The sequence below is a fragment of the Petaurus breviceps genome, unplaced genomic scaffold (assembly GCF_028583685.1).
Source record: "Petaurus breviceps papuanus isolate PSGF00001 unplaced genomic scaffold, PetGlider_PUasm1.0 189, whole genome shotgun sequence".
Lineage (NCBI taxonomy): Eukaryota > Metazoa > Chordata > Mammalia > Diprotodontia > Petauridae > Petaurus > Petaurus breviceps.
Window position 1 is genome coordinate 14962012 of NW_027185809.1, and position 27834 is coordinate 14989845.

Genomic DNA, 27834 nt, shown 5'->3' on the forward strand with positions numbered 1-27834 from the left:
TCTGTCATAGCAGTTCTGATTTATTGATCAGAGGGCAGGGTTTATATAATGAATGAAAAGCAATCATCTCTTAGGTTCCCATGAAAAAATGTTTAATGTCCTTATTCATTTACGCAAATCTGTATGTTTTAATGTCCTCGTTTACTAATGTAAACCCATGTGTTTTATTTAATGTCCTCGTTCCCTTGCATGCATCTATGTCTGGATCACTGCTCAGTTATCACGTCCTAAACTCCTGCAAGTCGGGAAGAAACGGTGACTCAATCTTAAGACATAATATAGCCTTCACGGGGAGCTGGCTTGGGAGAAATCCTGGTCCAGAGTCTTCCATCTTCCCATGCATGGACTGGGTTAGAGGCTGGCCCTCAACAGGGAGGGGGAGGAGTGGAGCTCTGAGCCTTCAAGAAAAAAAATATAGAAAATATTAGAAAAACTAGAAAAAAATTAATTTTTCACAATAGTCTTTCACCCACACCAAGCCACTTGGCCCCTCTGGAGAGATTTAAACAGTTTGAATAAATTGCCTTCCTCCCTGATTTGGACCTCCCTCATTTGACTTTGTAACTTTGAAAATTTTTCCCTTTAATTTTGATTCCAGAATTTTGCAAATTTTGCTTCTTTAGTTAAGCAATTCTTCTCACTAATTTTGGCTCCCTAATTCTGATATCCTTATTTTGACAACTTGGGTAATGAACTGGAATTTTTTTTTGAAAGGGAAAGAAACTTATTTTGGGTGAGCATAGTGCTGTGAACATAGCTATTTAAACTAAGTACTCTTGAGGAAAGTTCTCTGTTTTTACCCAAAAGGTTCATTAGGTGTCTCATACTTTTATTTCTAAAAGGGCATACCACCCACTTCTAAATTGAGATTAATTGATATTCTTTCACCCAAGGTAAGCCATGTGGCCCCTCAGAAGAGATTTAAACAATTTGAACAAATCAAATCCCTAATTTGGACTTTGTAATTTTGACAATTTCTTGCTTTAATTTTCCTTCCTAAATTTTGAAAATTTCACTTCTTTATTCAGTAAGTTTGACCCCCTAGTTTTAGCTCCCTTATTTTGACTTCCTAATTTTGCCAACTGGTCTCCCTAGTCTTTTTTTTTATTTCTTTTTTCTTTATTTATTTTTTAATTAAATTTATTTATTTATATTTAGTTTACAACATTCAGTTCCACAGGGTCTTGAGTTTCAAATTTTCTCCCCCTCCCCCACCCTCCCCCCCATGATGGCATACAATCAAATATAGGATCTACAAATACCTTCACATTAAACATTAGTAAAGTTGTTAAGAAGGATTATAACTAGTGGAGTGAACATTGAGAAAGAAGAAACAAAACAAAATAAAACAGAAAAAAAAAGCAAATATTTTGCTACAATCTGCATTCAGGCTCTGCAATTCTTTCTCTGGATGAGGATATCCCTTTCCATCATGAGTCTTTTGGAGTTATCTTATAACCTTGCATTGCTTGAGAGGATCCCAGTCTATCCAAATTAGTCATCACATATATGATGTGTCTGTAACTGTACAAAGTTCTCCTGGTTCTGTTCTCCTCACACAGCATCAGTTTATCTAAGTCTCTCCAGGTTATTATGAAGTTTGTTTGCTTCTCATTTCTTATAGCACAATCATATTCCATTACATTCATATACCACAATTTCTTGAGCCATTCCCCAATTGATGGGGAAATCCCCTGGATTTCCAATTCTTTGCCACCACAAAGAGAGCTGCTATAAATCTTTTTGTACAAACGGGTCCTTTTCCCACTTCAATGATCTCTTTGGGATACAGCCTTAGAAGTGGTATTGCTGGGTCAAAGGGTATGCACTTATTTATAGCCCTTTGGGCATAGTTCCAGATTGCTCTCCAGAATGGTCATTTCACAACTCCACCATCAATGCATTAGTGTTCCCATTTTCCCACATCCTCTCCAGCATTTATCATTTTCCTGTTTTGTCATCTTAGCCAATCTGGCCAGTGAGATGTGGTACCTCAGAGATGTTTCATTTGTATTTCTCTAATCAATAATGATGTAGAGCATTTTTTCATATGCTTACAGATATCTTTAATTTCTTCCTCTGAAAACTGCCTGTTCAAATCCTTTGACCATTTATCAATTGGGGAATGACTTGTATTCTTATAAATTTGACTCAATTTTCTGTATATTTTAGAAATGAGGCCTTTATCAGAGACATTGGTTGTAAAAATTCTTTTCTAATTTTCCACTTCTCTCCTAATCTTGGTTATATTAACTTTATTTGTACAAAACCTTTTCAATTTAATATAATCAAAATTATTCATTTTGCATTTTGTAATGCTCTCTATCTCTTGTTTGGCCATAAATTCCTCCTTTCTTCATAGATCTGACAGCTAAACTATTCCTTGCTCTCTCAGATTGCTTATGATCTCAGCTTTTATATCTAGATCATGCACCCATTTAGATTTTGTTTTGGTATATGGTGTAAGATATTGGTCTATGCCCAGTTTCTGCCATACTATATTCCAGTTTTCCTAGCAGTTTTTGTCAAACAGTGAATTCTTATCCCAGAAGCTAGGGTCTTTGGGTTTGTTAAACAATAGATTACTATAGTTCATTGACTACTGTGTCTCATGTACCTAATCTATTCCAATGATACACCACTCTATTCCTCAGCCAGTACCAAGTAGTTTTGATGACTGCTGCTTTATAATACAATTTAAAATCTGGTATGCCTAGGACACCTTCCCTAGCATTTCTTTTCATCAGATCCCTTGATATTCTGTACCTTTTGTTCTCCCAGATGAATTTTGTTATTATTTTTTCTACCTCTATAATGTCATTCTCTGGTAGATTAATTGGTATGGCACTAAATAGGTAAATTACTTTAGATAAAATTGTCATTTTTATTATGTTAGCTCGACCTAGCCATGAGCAACTGATGTTTTTCCAATTATTTAGATATGACTTCATTTGTGTGAAAAGTGTTTCATAATTGTGTTCATATAGTTCCTGGGTTTGTTTTGGCAGGTTGAAATGGGAATGCAAATTTAAAGATCTTCCCTGCCCCTAGGCTGAAGTGCACCTGGAGCCTGGGGAGGGAGGCTTGTTTTTCAGTAGATACTTTTTGATTGGCCAGTGGGTCAATAAGGTTGTTACATTCTCTGAGCCAGGAGAAGGCTATATAAGCCCTGATGTGTAGCTTTGTTTTGGGGCTCACTTTGAGAAGTGTTCTGTGATTTGATCTGGATTCTGGGAAGCCGTTGTTGAGAGCCCCACCTCAGCTTTGAAAAACCCAGATGTTGAAACCCAGATGTTGATTGGGTATGGATGTAATGGTTGAACAGTTTGAAATCTGTCTACTTGATCTGTTTCTCTGTCTTGATAATTCTGTCTGTATATTCTGAAGTTTGGGGTGCTGACCTTTTCCCCCTGAACTAGGTAAATGATACATATTTGACTGATTATAGTAAGCTTGTTAACCCATTTTGAGTTGCTTTCCTTTATCAAAGCAGATCCAAGAACCTGTGTGAGCAGCCACCCTGGGGACGCTGGGGTGCTTGCTGCTACACAGGTACATTCCCAAATAGTTTATATTGTCTACAGTAACTTTAAATGGAATTGCTCTTTCTATTTCTTGCTGTTAGACTTCATTAAAAATGTATAGGAATGCTGAAGATTTATGTGGGTTTATTTTATATCCTGCAACTATGCTAAATTTATTTATTATCTCAAGTAGTTTTTTTTTTACTGAATTCTCTAAGTATATCATTATATCATGTCCAAAGAGTGATAGCTCTTTATGTATGTATGTAATATACATATTGTATATGATACATTATGTATGTAATATACATATATAAGTCTCTTCTTTGTCTAATCTGATTCCTTTGATTTCTTTTTCTTCTCTTATTGCTACAGCTAACATTTCATACCAAATTGAATAAGAGGGGTGATAGTGGACCTCCTTGTTTCACCCCCAATCTTATTGGAAATGCTTCTAGCTTATCCCCAGTATGTATAATACTTGCTAATGGTTTTAGAAATATGCTATTTATTATTTTAAGGAAGACTCCATTGATTCCTATGCTTTCTAGTGTTTTTAATAGGAATGGGTGTTGTATTTTGTCAAAGGCTTTTTCTACATCTATTGAGATAATCATATGGTTTCTACTAGTTTTGTTGTTGATATGATTGATTATACTAATATTTTCCCTAATATTGAACCATCCTTGCATTCTTGGAATAAATCCTACCTGTTCAAAGTGTATAAGTTTGTTTAAGTTTGGTATAAGTGTATAAACTTGTGATAAGTTGTTGTAGTCTTTTTGCTAATATTTTATTTCAAATTTTTGCATCTATATTAATCAGGGAAATTGGTCTATAATTTCCTTTCTCTGTGTTGGCTCTTCTTGATTTAGGTATCAGTACCATATTTGTGTCATAAAATAATTTGGTAGAATTCCTTCTTCTCCAATTTTCCCAAATAGTTTATAAAGTATTGGAATCAATTATTCTCTAAATGTTTGATATAATTTGTTTGTAAAACCATCTGGCCCTAGAAATTTTTTCCTAAGGAGTTCACTGATGGCTTGTTCAATTTCTTTTTTTCTGAGATGGGGTTATTTAAGTACTCTATTTCCTCTTCAGTTAATCTGGGCAAATTATATTTTTGTAAATATTCATCCATTTCACTAAGATTATCAAATTTATGGGCAAACAATTGGGCAAAATAATACCTAATTATTGTTTTAATTTCCTCTTCATTGGAAGTTAATTCACCCTTTTCATTTTTAATACTTGGAATTTGGTTTTCTTCTTTTTTTATTAAATTGACTAAAGGTTTATCAATTTTATTGTTTTTTTTCCATAAAGCCAGCTCTTAGTTTTATTTATTGGTTCAATAGTTTTTTATGTCAATTTTATTAATCTCTCCTTTGATTTTTAGTGTTTCTAATTTAGTATTTTATTGGGGTTTTACAATTTGTTCGTTTTCTAGCTTTTCCAGTTGCATGCCCAATTTATTCATCTCCATTTTCTCTATTTTATTCATGTGTGCATTCAGAGATATAAAACTTCTCCTAAGAACTTCTTTCACTGCATCCCACAAGTTTTGGTATGTTTTGTCATTGTTGTCATTCTCTTGAATGAAATTACTGATTGTTTCTATGATTTCTTGTTAGACAAGCTCATTCTTTGATTTCTTTTTTTGGGGGGGAGGGCAATTGGGGTTAAGTGACTTGCCCAAGGTCACACAGCTAGCTTTTGTGTTGTGTCTGAGGCCAGAGTTGAACTCAGGTCCTCCTGACTCCAGGGCTGGTGCTCTATTCATTGCACCACCTAGCTGCCCCTGACACATTCATTCTTGACAATCAAATTATTTAGTTTCCAATTACTTTTTAGTCTATCTTTCCATGGCCCTTTATTACATATAATTTTTATTGCATCATGATCTGAAAAGGATGCATTTAGTATTTCTGCCTTTCTGTACTGGATTGTAAGGTTTTTATGCCCTAGTACATGATCAATAGACATGTCAATAGACAAAAATATTTGTGTATATGCCATGTACCCCTGAGAAGAAAGTATACTCCTTCTTATCCCCATTCAATTTTCTCCAGAGGTCTATCATATCTACTTTCTCTAAAACTATATTCATCTCCTTAACTTCTTTCTTCTTTATTTTGAGGTTAGATTTATCAAGGACAGAAAGGGGGAGACTGAGGTCCCCCACTAGTATAGTTTTGCTATCTATCTTTTCCTCTAACTCCCTTAACTTCTCCTCTAGGAATCTGGATGCTATACCACTTGGTACATATATGTTTAGTTAATGCCTGCATCAAAATGGTCACAGGCCGAATCAAGAAGTGTGGAATGATGGACACAAGCCATGTGGGATCTGTCATAGCACTTTTGATTAATTGATCAAAGGACAGCATTTATATAATGAATGTAAGGAAATTATCTCATGGGTTCCCATGAGAAAATGTTTAATGTCCTTGTTCATTTATGCAAATCTGTATGTTTTAATGTCCTTGTTCCCTTGCATGCATCTATGTCTAGGTCACTGCTTGGTTATCACGTCCTAAACTCCTGCAAGTCAGGAAGAGATGGTGAGCCAATCTTAAGACATAATATAGCCTTCATGGGAAGCTGGCTTGGGAGAAATCCTGGATCAGACAGAATCTTCCCATGTATGGACTGGGTCAGAAACTGGCCCTCAACATCTCCCCTTTTCTGTACAACTAATTTAAGAGCATGAACCTTGGTTCCCAAAGCCAGGAAAGACTGGCCAAGCATGTGAAATCTTCAGAGGTTCAACAAGGCACAATATCATCAGCAAGCATGCAACTAGAACAAAGTGAAGCAATAGAAAGTTAAGATTATTACATGGATTAATCTGATTTATCCAGTGAAATATCTGATTGGCTATATCTTCAGGATCAGTTCCTGAAATATGACTTTGTATAATTTGTTCAGTCATATAGGACAATTAATTTATATCCTAGTTGAAATTATGACTATGCAAAGTGCCATTAAACCTATTCCTAATTTCACTCCAAGTAACATTAGAAGTTTCATTATTCCAAATATATGGGGTTATACAAATATAAGTATAGCAACATTTACACTGCGGTTTTGCATTCTACTATCATTACATACTGTTGACATTTAATAATACATTGTGTGAGATTACAATTTCTACAAGTAATATTCCTATATAAATCCTGACCTTTAAAAGTTATGTTCACACATTTTCAATACATACATACATTCAATACATACATTATCAACTCAATAATGGTTACAAAGGCTGTGATATCAGTCTGGTCACAGCAGGAAGGCATATACAAAGAAACAATACAATAATCAATACAGGTAAAATATGTAAAATCATAGACATCAAATTAAAAGGAAATAACTTCAACAATGTTAACATCATTGTGTTGGCAATGTTCCTGGATCAATTCTAGAGCAATGACAATTTTGGATGTTTTCTGACATACTTTGTAATATTTGAATTATCTCAAACACCAAGAAGTTGTACACGTATTTTGTCCCATAAAACATTAGAATCAGAACTAATATATAGTAAAAGTGTTACCAAAAATATGTACATTGGGCATGGGGGGGTCTAAGATATTGGAGTAGAAACAGGACTTCCGTGGGGTTCTAGCTCCCACCTCCTCCAATTCATGTAAAAGGTTACTCTAAAGAAACTTTGGAGCTACAGAACCCACAAAATTACACAGAGAAGCTAACCTTCCACTGAGCCCAGCAGGCTGGCAGGAAGGGGCCAGGACAGTGCTTTGGGAGCCAAACCCAGCCCCACACAAGCCAGAAGTTTTAGTCCCAGGGGGAGCCTGACCAGCCACTGGCTGGAGGGAATTCACATCACTAGCACCTGTGGTGGTTTCCAGAATTATCAACACATAGATGCTAAGGACAAAGTGAGAGGTCTGTGCAGTGTGGACTTTGGGATCCAGTAGTTCGGTAGTGGGATGGACCTTTGCCCCTGGGGCAAGAAGTGGCTGAGGTACCAAAGCCCTGCAGATGAAGCCATGTGGCAGCTTCAGCTCCTGGCCTGAAGACTGTAGGGGGACCAAACCAAGCAACCAGTCTGACCAGTAATAGCTCTTGCTTTAAACTGCTTGGATGTGGATTACAGTCTAGGGTGGAGGTCCTAGGGTGTGCAACCAGCTTGCCAGAGCATGTGGAAGCTTCAGCAAGGGCACCCAACTAATACCTTTGGCAGCTCAGAAAACCCCAGCATTTGGGACAAAGCTCCCCTGTCTGGAGGTAGAGTCCTACTATGGCAAAAAGCCCAAAAGTCAAGTAATTGAGTGGCAACATGACTAGGCAAAGGAAGCAAAGGAAACAGAGCAACCCAACTTTACACTCCTATTTTGGGGACAAAAAGGATCAAAGCATAGAACAGGAGGAAGACAGCAAAGTCAGAACTCCTGCACCAAAAGCTTCCAAGAAAAATACAAGCTGGTTATAGGCCATAGAGGACCTTAAGAAGGATTTTGAAAACACCTGTGTGTTTGAGCTCCTTCCTGGGGGGTGGGGAACCAATCCAGGTTTGGTAGAAGACTCTTCAGCTGAGAGGACTTTATTTCTTTTTTTTTTTTTTTGCCTTTTGGAGGGCAACTGGAGTTAAGTAACTTGCCCAAGGTTACACGGCTAGTATTTTTGTGTGGGTGTTAAGTGTCTCAGGCCAGAACCGAACTCCGGTCTTCCTGACTCCAGGGCCGGTGCTTTACCGACTGCACCACCTAGCCACCCCTGAGAGTACTTATTCAGACTTCAGGGTCAGAGTCCCACTGCCCTGTGATCCTCTATAGCCTTCAGCAGGAGATTTCCTTCTCTCTATCACTTTGTGGGTTCTGTAGCTGTAAAATTTGTTCAGAGTCATATTTTACAGGTATTGGAGGGAGTTGGAGCAGAAGCTGAAGCAAATTCCTGATTTCACTCCACCATCTTGGCTCCCAGTCCCACTCCAGCATCTTTGCTAAGAAAACCCTATGGATAAAAGTCTATGGCATCCCATAAAGTTGGGCATGAATGATAGAATGAACAATGACAAGCCCTAGGCAACTGGGCAAATATTTCCCAGAATGCCTGATTTCATACTGGTAAAGTCTGAGTCAAACTTGATATTTCTTTCATATATTTCCTTCAAAGCAAAGATCTTTCCTTTTTGCATTTATTTCCTCACAAAGTTTGGCTGTTTTGGTTGAGTAACATGAAGACTTCATTAGCCTCACTACATTTGAGTGTAACATCAACACAGTGGTATCCACACTGCTATGAAGGCTTATTCTGTATCAGATGACTTTTGCTATGATGGGGAGTTTAATAGATAATTTTGATGCTGGTGATTTAGTCTGAATTCCTATGGTCATTGAAGGAATTTAGTAGTCTCTTCATTTCATAGATTTAAGATTTTATTTCTATCCATTCTGCCTGCTTGAACAGGAAGAAGCAGTAACATGTGATAAAATTGCATAAAAATGTAGTTTAAAAGGAATTGGACATTTCGACAGGAGACAGCAAACTAAAAGACTAAAATGTCTGCACTGGCTGCAAGGCAGGGATCTCAATTATGTAATATATTCCTCTGTGATCTGAAAGTTTTGTTACAATAAAATATTCCATCTGTTTTCAAGATGCAACCCCTCCCCCCCCCCAAAAAAATCGCTAAATTCTGCAATGTCAGCTTGTACCACTAGATGATAGATAACAAAGACTGTGCTACAATAGCTTTAAGATTTTTTTTTTAATTTTAACCACCAGATGTCAGCAAAAGACTGTGACATAATCTTCAATGGTACTAAATTGGTCAAAAAACATTTATTAAAAATCTACTAAGTGCCACTGTGCTTTCAGTGGTAGGAGTCCAAAGATGAAAAGGAAAAAGTTCCTGACCTCAGGGAAAAGTACATTCTATTGAAGGAGACCAGTTCTGTATGAGAAACACAAAACTCAATAAACATGGCCCTTTAAGAGAGGAAGAGAAGTCTCACCATTCCTTTCCATGATGGATGTCCACAGGGATGGCAACATTCATTTCTTTTCAGACATTCTCAATATATTGATTCGTTTTGCTGCATTTTTCTTTAAAATTTTTTCTTCTGTAGGTCTTATACTGTACACTTGTGTTGCTCAGTCATTTTTCAGTCCTCTCAGACCTTTTCCTGACCCTATTTGGGTTTTCTTGGCAGGGATACTGGAGTGCTTTGCCATTTCCTTCTCCAGCTCATTTTATAGATAAAGAAAGTGAGGCAAACAAGTTTAAGGGACTTTCCCATGTCACATAGCTAGTAAGTGACTGAGGCCAGATTTGAGGTCATGTCTTGCTATCTCCAGAACCAGAGGTCTATCCACTGAACCCCCAGGTACCCCAATATCTGTACAGTAAAGCACTGTTGAGATATGAAGCATATCTTGGTCAAGACTCTTAGAATGAATGATAGAGGGCTCTGCTCTGATGAGGGCCCTTCCTTCCAGGAACTCTGATTGGCAACTTCTTTGCCATTTTCTGATCCAGGCCCCTGCTATCTTGCCTATGAAACTCTTTCTGACTCAGTTTCCTCATCTCTAAAATGGAAATGATCCCGGCATTTTGTATCTAGCAGGACTTTTGTAAGGAAAGCTCTATCTACCTCTGAGTTGTAGAGCAATGAGTTGTTTTATTATTTTATTTGTCTCAAGGCATATCTCTCCTTGAATAGGAGAAAAGGAGATGGAGGCAAGTAAGGGGAAGCCTGTGGGTGGACCACTAATGGCTGAAGAATGAGTACCCTAAGTACAGCAAATACCAGGGAACAGTAGGCATGAGTGGAGACAACCCTGGGAAGGATGGCTTCCCCAGGGAGGTGGGAAAGGAAGCCTGCAGTCTGCACCAGCAAGAGAGGGGCAGTGGCAGGTGGAAATGGCAGCAAGAGAGGTGAGAAGGGATTTTACATACCACTCAAAGCAAGGGAACCAGAGAGCAAGGACATGGAGGAAAAAGTCTGGGGACACAGAGTTTGCAGATGTTAAACAAATGATGTCCCTCTAGGAAGAGAAAGGCAGGAAAGAGATCTGGCAATTAGGAGATCTTGAAGATGTCACAAAAAGGGCTCCATAGGTAGCCCCACTGAGGACAATCTCTGGGGCCTGACTCCAGGTCCCCCATGCAGCAGGGATTAAACAAGGGCACCAGTATATTTCCTGTTGAAAGAGAGGTTGCCAACTTTCTAGGAAAAAGGAGTATAGAAATGATGCCACTCACCCTCCTGCCCAATCCCATCAAAACAGTGCCAAAAGACACAGCTCACAGGAGCCTAAAATCTTAAGCCTGAAAGGATTTAGAGTCAGCCTCTCATTTCCTACCTGAGATACAATGAATCCTCTTTATGATGTCTGTGACAAGAGGCCTTCTAGTCTGATTGGAATCCTTCAATTATGGGGAACTCACTACCTCCCAACCTAGGTCATTCTGCTTGTTAAATTCAGTATTCCATTATGTTCAGACAAACCTGTATCCCTGCAATCAATCCACTTATCAATCAATCCCAGGAGTATTTATTAAGCACTTACTACGTGCCAGAAGCTTTATCTTTCACCTTGATTCTAGATCTCCATTCTGAAGCCACATCAAAGTTTAATCCCTAATTCCTTCAGATATATGAGGACAGCTACCACTACCTCTATATCAAACTGTCTACCATTTTGAGAAGAGGGGAGGGGAAAGAGAGAGAAAAATCTGGAATTCAAAATCGTGTAAAAATAAATGTTAAAGATTTCCTTGACATGTAATTGGGGAAAAATGAAATACTATTTTTATTTTTTTGTAGTTTATTTTATATCATTCATTTTCACAAGATTTTGAGTTACAAATTTTCTCCCCATTTTCCCCTACCCACCACCCCAAAATCTCGATCCCATTGAATATCCCCTCCCCCAATCTGCTCTCTCCTATATCTTCCCTCATCCCCCCTCCGACTTTCCAGTAGGGCATGGTGGATCTCTATGTCCCAATGCCTGTATATCTTATTTCCCAGTTACATGTAAAATAATAATAATAATTATATATATATATTTTAAACATTTGATTTTAAACCTTTGAATTCCAGATTCTTTCCCTACCTCCTTCGTCAGCCACCCTTACTGGGAAGATAAGCAATTCAATATAGGTTGTACATGTGTAGCTATGCAAAATATTTCCATAGTGGAGATATTGTGAAAGACTGACTATATTTCCCTCCATCCCATCCCACCCCCCACTTGTTTTATTCTCTAGTTTGACCCTGTCCCTTCTCAAAAGTGGGTGCTTCCAACTTCCCTCTCTCCCAGCCTGCCCTGCCTTCCACCATGAAATACGATTTTTAAAAAATCACCAGCCCTCCTTCCTGATCCCCCACCCCTTAGGGATACTGCCTCCCTAACTGAAGGGAGAAAGAAGCCTAGGACAGCTGCTGCCCTCCTCCCTCCCTTCCTCACTGGTAAAAGCCTAGAAGAGAGATGAGACACAGGGCAAAAGCCTAGCGTCTCCTGCAGGTACACGGGTAGTATGTTGAGGTTCTCAGGCTGAGGGTTGAAAGCATGGTAGGAGGAGAAAGAAAGGAAAGGAGGGAAGTGTCTCTGTTGAACTTGGCTCTCCCACTTCCCTCCTGTTCTCCCTCTAGCACAAAGCCTTCCTGTACACTCACACACACACACACATACATACAAACACACACGCACATACACGCACACACATACATGCTCACGCTCTCACATACACACACGCACAGTGAAAGAGCTATACACATTGTCTCTATCACTTACAACCCTGTGCCTTCAAGGACACCTCTCTCTCTTGGTCTGCCAGGCAGCTGAGGACTTGGTCCCGGTGTCCTCTGGAAAGCTTGAGTCTCTGATAGGCTTTCCCTGTCACCAAAGGAGGGTATAGGAGAATGACTCTTGGTGAGTGGCTCCCCCTTGTGATCAAGGGTGCAGATACCTACAAAGACCTTTCATGTACCTGACCTTTGCTGCCCCCCAATCTCAACCCTCCAGATAATAGGGGAACTGCAGCATTTGACAATACACTCCCAACTCCACCAGCTGTATCAGCTTTCCAGACAAGCACACATGCTCACAAGGCTCAAAACACAAGTAATTTCATTGGAAAGTAAAAGAATGAACAAGTGAATGAATAAAAAATCATTGGTTAAGTACTTCCTTACTATGGGCCAAGAGCTATGCTAAAAGCTGCCATTACAAGTAGATAGAGTCAGTGCTCTCAAGGAGCTCTTACTCTAATTGGGGACAACAATGCACATAAGATAGGTTGCCTTCAGGGTATATGGAAAGGTCAGAGCCACTAAGAGGGACAGTGGCAGGGCAAATGTCAAGAACCAAGTTCCATAGAACACATCAGGGAGTCTACTCTGCAGAGTTGTTAGTTTGGAGGGGATTGGCACCCCCTCACTGAGAAGGTGGAGAGGAGCAGGTATAAGGGTCAGAATGGAGCAGCGATTCAAGGCTCCTTTCAGCAGAGCTGGGGTACTGGAGCATTGGCAAAAAGGTTGGGGGATGGCATCCTGCTGGGCACCAACTCACATACAGTTACTACAAATGACCAGTTACTACCAGTGAGCTACTGGCCTTCCTCCCCCTTCCTGTTGACCTTCCAAGTTGTCTTCTTTCACCCTGTGTTTTGGTTGGTTCTGCATTTTCAGAATTCATTTTGAGGCATTCTCTTATACTTATTGGAAGTAAATTTGGGAGAGTTCAGGCAACTTCCTGCTTGCTCTGCAAGCTCCCTTATGCCACAATACTATTCCATTACATTCCCACACAATGATATTTTCAGTCACTTCATAACCTTGGTTTCTAGGCCTTGGCCACTACCAAAAGAGCTCTCACAATTATTTTTACATGTATTTTCCTTTTACTTTGGGGATCTCCTTGGGGCTGAGGGCCTTGTTGTGGAAACACAGCTAAGAGAAGCCTGTGCAATTGAGTGGCTTTAGGGACCCAGTTCCAAATTGCTTTCCGGAATGGCTCTATTGATCGAGCACTACACCAGCAGCGTGTTAATGGGCCTGTTTTTTTTGTAGCTGTTCTAGCGTTTGTTGTTTCGCCTTTGTCGGTCAAACAGCATTATTGAGACCTTGCTAATTAGCAGAGAAGGTACTAAACACTGGGGATACAAAGAAAGGCAGTGACACCGAGTCCTCCTGGAACTCACATCCCAGCGAGGGAGACAATAGGCAGATGAGAGGCCTGGAAAGGCCCCCTGCAGATGGTGGGAGTGGCGTTGAGTCTTCTGGGAAGCCAGGGAGGCCAGGAGGCAGAGCTAAGGAGGGAAAGCCTTCTAGGCATGGGGGGACAGCCAGTGAAAAGGCCTAGAATTTGGATACAGAGTGAGGTACAACGATCAGTCAGATGGCTAATTTTTCATGGAAGAGAGTGAAGTGTGAAACAACAGGAAAGGTCAAAAGGGCCAGGTAGTGAAGGGCTTTGAAAGATTTTTATTGGTCCCTGGATATAATAGGGAGCCACTGGAGTTCACTGCTCAGAGGGTGACATAGTCACACCTATGTTTTAGGAAGGTCACTTTGGAATACACTGGAGAGGGGAGAGACTTGAGGCAGGCAGACTCACTATCAGGTTATTGCAATAGTCTAGGAGTGAGGGGATGAGGCCCTGCACCACAGTGGCAGTGTAAGTAAAGAACCGTGAAGATTTAGAGAACTGTTTCAAAGCAGAAACAAGACTTGACAACAGACTGGTGATATGGGGTGAGTGTGAGTGAGGAGTCCAGCATGACACCAGGGTTATGAGGCTGAATGACTGACTGGGAGGACAGTGGTACCCATGAGTGTGATAGGAAAATATAACAGAGGATAGGCCTGGGGGGCGGGCAAGATAATGAGTCCCACTTTGTCTATGTTGAAGTGAAGATGCCTATAAGACATCCCGTTCAACATTTGCAAAAAGCATGACATGAGACTGAAGCTTTTGAGAAAAAGTTAGAGCTGGAAATAAACATTTGAGAGTCACTGCATAGAGATAATCACGGAACTCACTGGAGCTTAGGGCATTACCAAGTGAGAGAAGAGGGCCCAGGACAGGCCACTGGGGGACTCTCATGGTTTGTAGGTTTGAACTGGGTAAAGGCCCAGCAAAGGAGCCTGAGAAGGAACAGTTAGAGGAATAGGAGGAGACCTGGGAGACAGCAGTGTCACAAAACCTTAGAGAGAAGGCAGTATCCAGGAAGAGGGTAACCAATCATATCAGAGGCTACAGAGAGGGGAAGAAAGATGAGGATGAAGAAAAGACCTAGCAATTAACAATCTAGCAATTAAGAGATCACTGGTGACTTCTGAGAGAGCCATTTGCTTTAATAAGATTGAAAGCCATATGATTGTCTTTCCCATTAGAATGTGAGCTCCTCAAGAACACGGATTTTCTTTTCTGTTTCTATCCCCAGCACTTAAGAAAATGCTTTGTACACAGTAAGACCTTAATGAATGTTTCAAGCCTTCCTTCACTGAGTACAGCTGTACTCTCCAAGGAGTTCAGTTGAGAAAGTGGGGAGTGACATGGGATGACAGCTGGGGATTTCTAGGATGTGGAATGGCTGGGTATGGTAGGATCAAGAGAGAATTACTTTTTCCATTATAGTTGAATTTATTTTAAACTTAAATACAAAATAAGAAAAGAAAAAAATTGCCATGCACACAGCAGAACATAGGAGAGGATTCCATAGAAAACAATATATTTCCATTTCAAGAAAACCCATATAATAAATACTACACATTCTTTTTTAAACTGTCCATCTTTTCTTTACTTCCATGTACCGTGTTTCCCCGATAATAAGACACTGTCTTATTAAATTTTTTGGACATAAAAACACCAGAGGGCTTATTTTCAGGGGAGGGCTATTTTAATAAACATTGACATCAATTTTAATAAACAGGTAAATGTGAACAAAAAAATGTACCTTTATTCAATAAGCAAATCACTGGGGAAGAACAGGATGACGCGCTCACTGCTGCAGCTCTGATTGGATGCAGCTCGGAGTGCGGCGTGCATTTCACGGGGGGGGGGACGGTGCATACAGAGGGTACCGTAATGTAGCGTGTAGCACAGGGGATCACCTTCACTGCAGTAGCAATCTCAATAGGGCTTATTTTCGGGGGAGGGCTTATTTTAGAGGAATCTTACACAGTAAGGGGAGGGCTTATTTTCGGGATAGGTCTTATTATCGGGGAAACACGGTGTGTTTTCTTTTGTCCTCTGCTGTGCATTTTTTACTTTATTTTTTCCTCTTCCTCCCCCTAACCCCACAGGAAGGCTACAATTAAACATGGATATGCAAACATACACACTCACACACCAACATGCACACATACACACATACATATATGTATACATTCATATATACATAGATATCCATAGATAGATACATATACCCATATACACTCAAACACATATATGTAAGACCTCATTGTTCTTATTTCCACTTATCATCTGTCTCTCTGTACCTAGACAGCATCTTCCTTTATAAGTCCAAGTCTTTCCATATTGTTCTAAATCCACCAGCTCATCATTTCCTGCACAACAGTATTCCACCCAATCACATTCTGTCTGGGAGATTGTCTATGAGAATATTCCCCCCCCCCAGCTTTTCTGCATTCCCTCTCTTCTTGGCTACATTATTTATACAGGAAATTTTTTATTTAAAATAATCAAAATTATCCATTTTAAACTTCACTGTTGCTCTCCACATATAATATTATTTAAGGTCTGATACTGCTGAACCTAGTGTCTTCACATCTTTTTCCCCTGGTTTCCCTGAAATTCCTGACACTCTGCTCTTCCAAGTGAACTCCGTTATTTTTTCTGACTCAGCAAGATAATTTTTCAGTAATTCAATTGGGATGGTATTCTATAAATAGATTAGTTAGTTAAAATTTTCATTTTTTATTATGTTAGCTTTACCTACCCATGAACGATAAATATTACTTCAGTTATTTAGATCTAACTTTGTTTGTATAAAAGGTCTTTTGTGTTTATATTTGGATAGTTCCCATGTCTATTTTGGCAGATATACTCTCATTTTTATACTGTCTAGATATTTTATCTGGTATAAAACTATTGGTAAAATATGGCTGATAGATAGTGTAGTTGCCCTATTTTTCTCTTTTGATTAAATCTGGTTGTAGCTTTAACTTTGTCTGAGATCATTATTACTATGTCTGCTTTTTAATGTAATAAATTCTACTCCTGACCTTTATTTTATGTTTGTATGTATCTCTCATTTTTATAGCATTTCCTAAAACCAACATATTCCTGAATTCAAATTTTTAATCTGCTATCCATTTTCATTTTATTGTTAAATTCATCCCATTGACATTCTATACTTTAATTACTTGTATATTTTCCTTCCTTCCTCTTTTTCTCGTTATTCTTCTCACCCTATTCCTTTTCCTCCTCACTCATCTACTTTATTTCTACCTGCTACCTTGCCCTCCTTTTCCTCAACCTACCCCACTCCAAGAATCCCTCCCATATCTTCTCTCTTCACCCTATTGCCTTACCCTCTTATTTCTTTCGAATTGAGAAGACTTTTATACATTCTCTCTATATATGTATTGTTTCCTCTTTAACCCATTCCTAACGAGAGGAGGGTTCCAGAACTACCCACCCTCCACCCCCAACTAATTCCTCTGTATCAGTCCTTCCTCTCTCAAGTGAGGACTATTAAAGGAAGAGGGTGACAGGGGCATGTTTGTAGACAAGAAGGTGTCAGACGTCAAAGATTAGAGGAAGAGTGGGAAGGATAGAAGAAGAAATGTTCTGGAGAAGACAGAATAGAAAGTGATCAAGGTCACATATGGAGGGGGGTGCCTTGGCAAAGGAAGGGTCACCTCTTCATGTTAGAGAAAAGTGAGGGAGTAGATAATGGGGAAGATGTCTGAGTTATGTGGCTGGAGGGGAAAGGGAAAAGAAGAAGCTCTTAGCAAATGACTTCATTTTATTCAGTGAAATGTCAGATAAGGGCCTCAGCTGAGAGGGTTGGGGAGGGATGCCATGGAAGACTTAAGGAGGGATGAAAAGATTTGGAATGGCTGCTTTGGTTAGTGGAAGAACCAGTTGATTAGAGAGGTGTTAAACCACTACCTGGCTACCATGAGGACCCAGTTGAGATCAAGTAATATAAATTCATAGTGAACCCAGACCTTCAGTCAGTCAGTGAAGAATATTTATTAAGCACTTACTATAAGCCAGCTACTGTGCTAAGTCCTGAGGACACAAAGAAAGGTAAAAGAGAGTTTCTGCCCTCAAAGAGCACACTATCTAATGGGGAACACAAGGTGCCCGTAACTCATTACTAATAAGTAACACATAGGATATCTGAGAAATTATTAATAGAGGGAAGTACGAGAGTTACGACCAGTTGGGAAAGGCTTCCTGTAGAAGGTAGGATTTCAGCCGGGACTTGAAGGAAGGCAGGGAGGTCAGCAGATGGAGATGAGGAGGGAAAGCATTCCAGACATGAAGGACAGCCAGAAAAAATACTTGGAGACAAGAGATGAGTGGTCTGTTCCTAGAGCAGCAAGGAGACCAGAATCACTAGATCAAAGAGTCCATTGTGGAGTGTAAGGTAAAAGATAACCGAAAAGGTAAGTGGGAAATAGGTTACCAATGACTTTAAATGCCCAAAAGAGGATTTTGTATTTGGTCCTAGAGATGATTGGGAGCCACTGGAGAATGCCAGAGGTGAAAGGGATCTTGGATCCCAGAACATCACTGCTCCAGGGGGACCTCTGACTATATATATAGATATACATAAACTGACCACTCTGGAAGGGTCCTCAGCATACAGACAGAGCTGAGAGGGTCTTGAGAACAATGAATATTACTCCTGGAAGGGTGTTTGCATAAGCCTACACAGTTTGTGCTAGGGATCTTCCCAGTTAGGGAGTGGAACTGAGATCAAGTCTACTGATACAGTTGCCTAGGATCTTTGATCTTTCAAAGCTACCTAGGACCAGATTCTTCCTCCAACCATCTGACCTCTGGCTGAACATGAAATGTGTAGGGTGCAAATACAGTCCAGCTAATCCTGGAGGGAGGCCCCACTCCTGGTGATTTTTAGCAATAACAATGAAAAAGCAAAAAGGAATTTTTTCCTTGTCAGGTAACACAAATGAACCCCTACCATTATATAAGTAACTGGAGCTAGATGGTTTGGCTTAATCACTGCAAATTATTGATGATGTGAATCATTTAGTCAATGTTAAAATGAAAGCATAAACAGGCACTGAAGTCCCCTGTGCCCAGAAGCCCAACCCCTGGACCCCAGGATGCTTGCCCCTGGCATGGTCAAAGAGCAGGGAGTGGAATGGGGGGGTCTCACACCTTTTCCAGTGGAAATCCAGATCAAGTTAGCCACCCCACCTTTGTGGGATATAATCTCTTTAGAAGCAAAATTTAGCAAGGCAGGAGAAGCTACTTCCAGTCATTGGTTGCCATGGTGACAGGTTATTGCCAAGGATACCCGGAATCTTGAGTTGCTGGCACTCAGGCTACCTCCTTATGAGGCCTCCATTATTCTCCTTAGGCCAGGAGGAGGGGAGGGCTTCTTCCCAGCTTTGTCCTAGACTGCAAGCTGGAAGCAAATCTAAATCACCAGAGGCTCCAAAATATCAGGAGATACCCACACGTGCACACATATGTATACAAAGGCATATATATTGTATATATTGAGAGACAGAGAAGAAAACAAAGACAGACATAGAGATGCAGAGACAGAGACAGGCAGAGTCAGAGCCAGGGAAAAAGAAATAAAGATGTCGACTGCAGATCAGAGTACAGAAGAAGACACGTAAAGCAAGCAGCTGTTGCTATAAGACATGCATCAGGGAAGGGAACAAGCATCATCCCAGACACTCTGGTGGCCTCACTGATCACCTCCTAGCCAGGAGAAAAGAATCTGAGGCCTAAAAAGGTTGAGTTGTTGCCCAGAGTCACACAGGTACTAAGCATGAGAGGCAGCATGGAACCCAGGTCCTCTGACTCTAGAGCAGCCAGAGTTCTTTCCAGAATACAATTCTGCCTCCCAGAGCAGCTTTTGCCACCAAACCACTGTTTCCTCAGGGGACATTAGAATTTGGCTTTTAATTCTCCACAAAAAAGGGTAAAGATCCTTAAGCTTGCATGTGAGCAATCAGGCTAAGAATATAACAAATATAGGACAGCCTGTATTTTTGTCTGGTGAAAAATGCGAAGTACAAAGGATTTGTATTTGATCACAGTGCCTGGCATATACACATTAGGCACTTAATAAATGCTTGTTTGATTGGCTGGTCCCATAAAAGTCTAGACAACTCTTCTTCCCTCTCCAATGGTCTCGTTGGTATCCCCAGGGTATCCTTAGGTCTCTATGTTAGCGTGATAATGCTTGAGAGTGGCTCACTGAGGAGACCCCAGCCCCAGAAGTGAATTTAGACAAGCTTCCTCCTGGGAGCTTGGGCCACCTTCTATCCAATGCCACATTTACATGTTGAAGCTTCTATGCAGCTCTCAGCTTTTCATCAGGAATGTTTGGAAATCCTACCTTTCAATAGAAGTACAGGTTTTCCCCTACGAGATTAAACTGTTTGGCAGGTGAAGTTATTTTGATTGTAAGCTTATATTCTTTGAATTCTGCATTATCGCATTTCATGCTCTCAGCTTCTTTAGGGGAAGGCTAAAAATCCTGTGTATTCCTAACTGGCTCTTTGATACTTGAATTCTTTTTTTTTGTTTTTCAGGCTGCTGGAAATATGTTTTCTTTTACATGTTATACATGTAAAGTGTAAAAAATATACATGTGTATATATATATATATATGTTCTTTTATATGTTATACATGAAGTGATTCCAAAAGAGTAGACAGGACAGTCATGGTATGTGACAAAGCAGAAGCAGATGTTCAAAAAAAAAAAGATAAATAAGAAACTACATTAGAATGACAGGAACCATAACCAGTAAATCAATATCATTAATAACAACCTTTTACACTCCCCATGCCTTAATATTCCAGTTCATAAAGGAAACATTCACTAACCTACCAGAAGACATAGGCAGTAACAGAGCAGGGACAGGAGAGTTCGCTATCCCTTGGAGCACTGGGCCTGGAATCAGGAAGACCTGTGTTCCAGTATGGCCTCAGGGACTTACCAGATATATCATGCTGAATAAATGACTTCACCTGTGTGTCCTAATTGTGAAATGGGGAGAAGAACATCATCTCCCTTTCAGTTTTTTTGTGAGGATCAAGTGAGATAATATTTGTAAAAGAGTTAGGCACAGTACCTGCCACATAACAAAAGGAAAACTCCTAGGAATATTATAGCCAGGTTCTGAAATTCCCAGATTAAGGAGAGAATATTACAAGCAGCCAGGAAGAAACAATTGGAATATTGTGGAAACACATTCAGGATAACCCAGGATCTGGCAGCTTCTACACTGAGTGATTGAAGGGCTTGGAATATGATATTCCAGAGGTCAAAGGAGGTGGGATTAAAACCAAGAATTTTTAAAAACTTAAAAAAAAGATTAAAACCAGCAAAACTGAGTATCATGTTTCAGGGGAAAATATGGTCATTCAGTGGAATAGAGGACTTTCAAGCATTCTCTTTTTTTTTTTTAAGCAATCGGGGTTAAGTAACTTGCTCAAAGTTACACAGCCAGTTATTTCTGGGTGTGGTGCTAAGTATCTGAGCCTGGATTTGATCTCTAGGTCATCCTGACACTGGAGATGGTGCTGTTACTCCTTGAGCCACCTGGCCGCCCCCTTTCAAGCATTCTTGATGCAAAATCAGAGTTGAATAGAAAATTTGACATTCAGATACAAGAAGCAAGAGAAGCATGAAAAGGTAAACAGGCAAAAGAAATCATAAGGAATTTAACAAAGTTGAACTATTTACATTCCTACATTGAAAAACGATCATTGTAACTGATGAAACTTATCTCAGTATGAAAATAGTTGAAGGGAATATATATATGTCTGTATAGGAGGGTACATGGGTGTATGTATACATATGTGAATGTGTATATATATGTTTACAGATATACATAGATAGAGGGCATAGGACCAAATTAATAGGAAGGGATGATACTTAAAAGGTGAAATCAAGAAGTGAGAAAGTAATATAATGAGGAGATGGGGAGAGATAGAATGGGGTAAACTATCTCATATAGAAGAGGCAAGGGAAAATGGTTACAATGGAGGGGAAGAACAGGAAGGCAAAAGGGAACGGGTAAAGCTTATTCTCATTGAATTTGGCTTAAGGAGGGAATGATATATACACTAAACAGGGTATCTCACCCTACAGAAGAGTAGGGGGGAAGGGGATGAGAGCGGGGAGGATGGAAGGGAGGGCAGGCTGGGGAGGAGGGAAGTTGGAAACACCCACTTTTGAAAAGGGACGGGATCAAAGGAGAGAATACAACAAGTAGGAGGTGGGATAGGAGGGAGGAAAATATAGTCAGTCTTTTACACTATATCCACTACAGAAATGTTTTGCATAGCTACATATGTACAACCTATACTGAATTGTTTATCTTCCCAGTAAGGATGGGTGACAAGGGAAGAAGGGAATGAATCTGGAATTCAAAGTTTTAAAATCAAATGTTTAAAAAATATATATATATATATTATTATTAATATTATTTTACATGTAACTGGGAAATAAGATATACAGGCACTGGGGCATAGAGATCCACCATGCCATACTGGAAAGTCTAAGGGAGTATGGGAGAAGATATGGGAGAGAACAGATTGGAGGAGGGGATATCCAGTGGGATTGCTATTTTGGGGTGGTGGGTAGGGGAAAAAGGGGGAGAAAATTTGTAACTCAAAATCTTGCAGAAATGAATGATGTAAACCAGAAGTTAATAAAGCATTTGATTTGAAAAAAATGAGAATGGAACAAAACATAACCTAATGACTTTAGGAAGAATCAAGATATTATAAAATAAAACTAAAAGAATGAGAAAATAGAAGACAATATGAACTATCTCATTGGAAAAACCACTGACATGGAAAATGGATTAAGGAGAGATCATTTAAAAATCATTGGACTACCTGAAAGCCATGATCAAAAAAAGAGCCTAGGGGCTGCTAGGTAGCACAGTGAAGAGAGTACTGGCCCTGGAGTCAGGAAGACAACTTCAAATCTGGTCTCAGACACTTAACACTTACTAGCCATGTGACCTTGGGAAAGTCACTTAACCCCAGTTACCCTACCTTCCCCCTCAAAACAGCAGGGGGGAAAAGAGCCTAGACATCATCTTTCAATAAATTATGAAGGGAAACTGCCCTGATTTTCTAGGACAAGAGGGTAAAATAGAAATTGAAAGAATCCATAGATTGCCTCTTGAGAGAGATTCCAAAAGAAAACTCCTAGAAATAAAGTAGCCAAATTCCAGAGTTCCCAGATCAAGGAGAAAATATTGCAAGCAGGCAGAAAGAAACAATTTGAGTACTGTGGAAATACAATCAGAATAACACAAGACTAGCAGCTTCTACATGAAGGGATTGAAGGGCTTGGAATATGATATTCCAGAGGTCAGAGGATTAAAACCTAAGCTAAGATTAAAACCAAGAATCACCTCCCCAGCAAAACTGAATATAATACTGGGGGGGAGGGGAAATGGACATTCAATGAAATAGAGGATTTTCAAGCATCTTTGCTGAAAAGACCAGAACTGAATAGATTATTTGACGTTCAAATACAAGAATCAAGAGAAGCATGAAAAGATAACCAGGAAAGAGAAATCATAAGGGACTTATTAAAGTTGAACTGTTCATGTTTCTACATGGAAAGATGATATTTATAACTCATGAGACCTTTCTCAGAATTAGGGTACCTGGAGGAGATAGATAGATAAATAGGGAGAGAGAGAGAGAGAGAGAGAGAGAGAGAGAGAGAGAGAGATGGATAGATAAATGGCACAGGGTGAGTTGAATATGAAGGGATAATATCTAAAAAATAAAATTAAGAGGTTAGAGAGGAATATGTTAGGAGAAGGAGGAAGGGAGAGATAGAATAGGCTAAATTATTTCACAAAAAAAGGCAAGAAAAAGGTTTCACAATGGAGGGGAAGAGGCAGGAGGTGAGAGGGAATGAGTGAACCTCATTCTCATTGGATTTGAATTAAGAAGGGAATAACATACACACTCAACTGGGTATCTTACAGTTCAGGAAAATAAGGGGGAAGGCGATAAGGGAGGGGTGATAGAAGGGAAGCCATATTGGGGGAGGGGGTAATCAGAAGCAAATACTTTTGAAAAGGGACTGCCCCAAATCCATCATCTATTCAAGGAGAGTTCTGTATTGCCAGCCATGAATGAATAAATGAATGAATTAGCATTTGTTAAGTGTTTAGTGCTTAGTGTTCTCAGTAGACTGTCATCAATCAATACTGAAGCCATTGGCCATTTACCTCAGGTTGAAGTCAATCCCTCTCTAGCCATATTTCCTACTGAAGATAGGTTTTGAATGCCATCAGGCTTTCCTGGGGCAAAGCACCTGGTGTTAATTCTATTCCAGCTGAGATTTACAAGGTGGCAAGTTCACTACTGATACAAAAACTGACTGTAATTTTCTGGTCTATATGGCAAGAAGAGGTAATGACCTAGGAGTTCAAGGATGACTCCATTATCCATCTCCAAGAAGGCACAGGAAATAGATATTCCTATGACATTTGGAATATTGCCTTTGACTTATACCTGGCCAGAGTCCTCCTTAATAAGCTGATATTTCCCCTGGAAGATGGTTTTTTACCAGAGAGCCAGCATGGCCTTAGAAAGGGCTGAGAAACAGTCGTTATGGTGTTTACTGCCCAACAACTCCAGGAGAAATGCTGGGAGCAGAAGAGAGGTCTGTACACAATATTTGTAGGCCTTTGATAGTCAACCACGAAGGCTTATGGGAAATTATGTCAGAAAATGGTTGCCTGGAGAAATTCATGAGCATTGCAGCACATCAATTTCATCACGGCATGATTGCCCCAGCTGTGGAAAATGGACAACACTCTCCTGCTTCCCCAGTTGCCAGTGGGGTGATACAACATTCTGTTTTTGCTCCCAAGTTTTTGAGCATGATGTTTTCAGCCATCTTGTCAAATGCCTTAAGTGAGTATGAACACAGCATCAAGGTCAGCTACCCCAGTGATGGTAAATTCCTCAATTTAAAAGGCTATAAGCAGAGACCAAAGTGGAGGGAGTGTTGGTATATGATTTTCTGTTTGCAGATGATTGTGTACCCAATGCAGTCCCTGAAGCTGAGTTGCAAGACAGTATGGATCTACTCTCTGTTGTCTGAGCTAACTGGCCTAATAATTAACAACAAGAAAACACAGGTGCTCCATCAGCCAGTACCACACCCTCCATACCTGGAACCATTGGTTACAGCAAATGGAGAAGTTTTGAATCCTTTGGCTTTCTCATACAGTCTCTAAGTGAATACCAGAGTCTATCTCCACCAGGCCACATGTCAATAGGATATTGCTTATTGCATACCTTTTCAGCTAAGGCTAACAGATTAGTTGCATTGTTACCTCCTTGCATATGGTAATCCCTAAAACCTTGCTGTACAAAAGGATTCTAATACCTATGAATTTCAAGCAATCCATACTATCTACTATACTCCTCCAGCCCCTTCATCACTGATTCTCACTATCCAAGACACTAAAGATTCTCCCATACCTTGGGTGAATAGACTTAATATATCAGTAACCTCTTATTGAGTAAAATTCTAAATTATCTCCACGAACTCTGTTTGATCCTGGTGGTTCTCCTGCTTTCTTCTTAGTATGGGACAAACTTCGGCATTAGAAGACCCCTCATCTAACTTTGTTCTATTCTCCTCCCACACATTCTCTTGGTACCCATCGGGGCAACTATTCCCTTCTGTACAAAAGTTGCATGCACATTCCTTTTGTTAGTTTATCTGCTTCCTTTTAGCTAACTGAACAGTAGCTTGTTCTTTTATCACCTGAGACCCTCCAGCTTGCACTTCCAAAGGAGAGCCCAGCTGCTCTGCCACAGAAAAATTCTCACACAAACCAGGCAACTCCCTTTCCATCTTAACTTTCTCCTCCAGCAGCTTATCTCTGCTTTTACATATAAGACAATAACTTGTTAGCAAGGCCCAGCCTCTCCTACACACCCCAGCCCATTCTCTCCCTGGTTCTATTGGTATTCCTTGCAAACATCTTTCTAAATCTCTGGGTTCTCCTTTCTGTAACCTAGGTTCCCAGTTTTCACAGAGCCCTGTGCTTTTTGCCCATTCTCTTGCTAAAGAGGAATAAGGTAAATCTTCCCATTCTGGGATATCCCTTTCTCTCTCTAAAGCCCTCCTGCCTCCAAATAGAGGTCTGATCCCATCCTTGTCATCAAATATAATGCTAATGCGATATCCACAGAAGCCCCACAGTGGTTATAAATGTGCTGGTATAGTTCTGAACCACAAAATGGAACAGACTCTCCACATGGAAAACAGAACCATAACATTCATTCAAACATCAGAAAGCTGAGTCCCAACACCAAGAAAGCCAAATCCATCATAGCAACCAAGAAGTTGGCTCACATAACCAATGCAGGGAGCACTGACATCCCCAAGCCCTCCATTAGGCCTTCAAAACAAAACAGGTTTCCTTCAACAAAAATGACCCTCTCTCACTCATGCTAAATACTCTGTCTCTGAGCTGCCTGTTCCCCAGCTCTGGTCATACTATCCTCTGCTCCTTCTTGTTCCACCTTTCCTGTTCTACTCTTTCAGCAAGCTCCTGCCATCATGGGCTCCATGTGATTGCATTTGACCTATTAAGGGCAGGGAAGGTCTTCAAATTCCCTTAGGTCTATTAAGGGATAGGGAAGATTTTCAAATTCTCGTTATCATTACAGTCCCACATCATTAACTGTCTGTTGGACATTTTAAATAAGATAGCTGGTGACAACTCAAACTCAAAATGTCCAAAACTGTACTCATTCTGTTTTCCCAAAACCAATTCCGTCTTCTATACATCACTATTTCTGTCAAAGGAACCACCATCTTTCCAGAATCCCAGATTTGAAAATTCAAAGTTATCTTTGAGTCTCCACTCTACTTCAACAGATATGTCCCATCATAAGGTCAAATCTTACTTTCTCTAAAACATGTCTTGACTCAGACTCTTTCCCTCTGCTCACAGCATTCCTACCTTAATTCAGGTCCTTATTCTTTGCTCATATTGCTGGCATCAGACTTGATTGGTCTTTCACTACTTTACTGCATCCCACACAATGCTGCCAAAGCAATTTTCCTTAAGATCAGATCTGATGGGGCAGAGTCAAGATGGCTGAGTAGAAACAGGACCTCCATGAGGCTCGGGCTCTCAACACCTCCAGTCCATGTAAAAGGGGACTCTGAACAAACTTTGGATCTACAGAACCCACAATATGACGCAGAGAAGCCGCCAGGAATTGGCCAGAGCAGCATTCTGGGAGCCAAGCCCAGCTCCATCCCAAGGTTTTAGCCCCAGGGTCAGGCTGGAGGGACTCCAGATCACCAGCAGCTGTGGCCATCTGCAGAATTATCAACACATAGATGCTATGAAAAATCAACCCTGTTGGGTGGACAATTAATGAAGGGGTAGGCACATTAATGAGGAGGTAAGCTAAAAGCCTTCAGCTCCTCTTATTGAGAATGGGACTTAATCATAAGACTCTTCTGCCTCCAGCAATCTGGACAAAAGATTCCCCCTCTTCCCAGACCACTCTGGTTGGGTTTCTCCTTCATAAGCTGGGTGACTCTAAATTCTAATGGTGGGTCCCAAGAACAGGGGCTCCTTTCCTTGGGGCAAAAACTCTCCTAGCCTGGATTCTGTTTACACTCTAAGCAGAAGTTGGGTCTTTCTGACTTCACGTCTGGCTTCTTCATCTACTATGCCATCTTGCCTCCAGTTTTACAAAATACATGCATCTTTGTATTTTATAAGTAAGTAAATACAAACATATGAGGGGAAGGGACCCAAAATTTCCTACTCAGGATCAAAAAACTCTGGAGATAAAAAAACAAAGAAACCCCAAACCTGGCATTACACTTGAAAATCGCGCATTGGCTAACTTTGAGCAGTATCGCGCACCGTTTCCCCGGCTGCCGCAGACTCCGCCCCGTCCCCGCTCGCTGATTGGATTGGGGCATCTCCCCCGGCGCCCGGGAAGGAAGGCGGTAGGGATTCCGTGCTTGAGAGGGCGCTGGCAGGCCGGAAGGAAAATGGTGAGCGGCCGCCTGGGAGGGCGGGCGTGGGCGGTGGACGGGGCCTTCTCAGGCCG

At 40.4% G+C, this 27834-nt stretch overlaps 1 protein-coding gene and 1 long non-coding RNA gene across 2 annotated transcripts in view; one reads left to right on the forward strand and one right to left on the reverse strand.

The window, feature by feature from the left end:
* LOC138164279 (uncharacterized) lies at positions 1-27728 on the reverse strand. Its single transcript, XR_011169022.1, has 2 exons — positions 27591-27728; positions 1-398 (listed from the first exon to the last, which is right to left on the reverse strand). It is a non-coding gene; the product is annotated as an uncharacterized lncRNA (long non-coding RNA).
* The window catches only part of GMFB (glia maturation factor beta), a 40525-nt gene continuing 40356 nt past the window's right edge, over positions 27666-27834 (forward strand). The window contains exon 1 of the mRNA XM_069091955.1: positions 27666-27778. Coding sequence (XP_068948056.1) covers positions 27776-27778 — 3 coding nt within the window. The 5' untranslated portion in view covers positions 27666-27775. The remainder of the gene's footprint in view (positions 27779-27834) is intronic.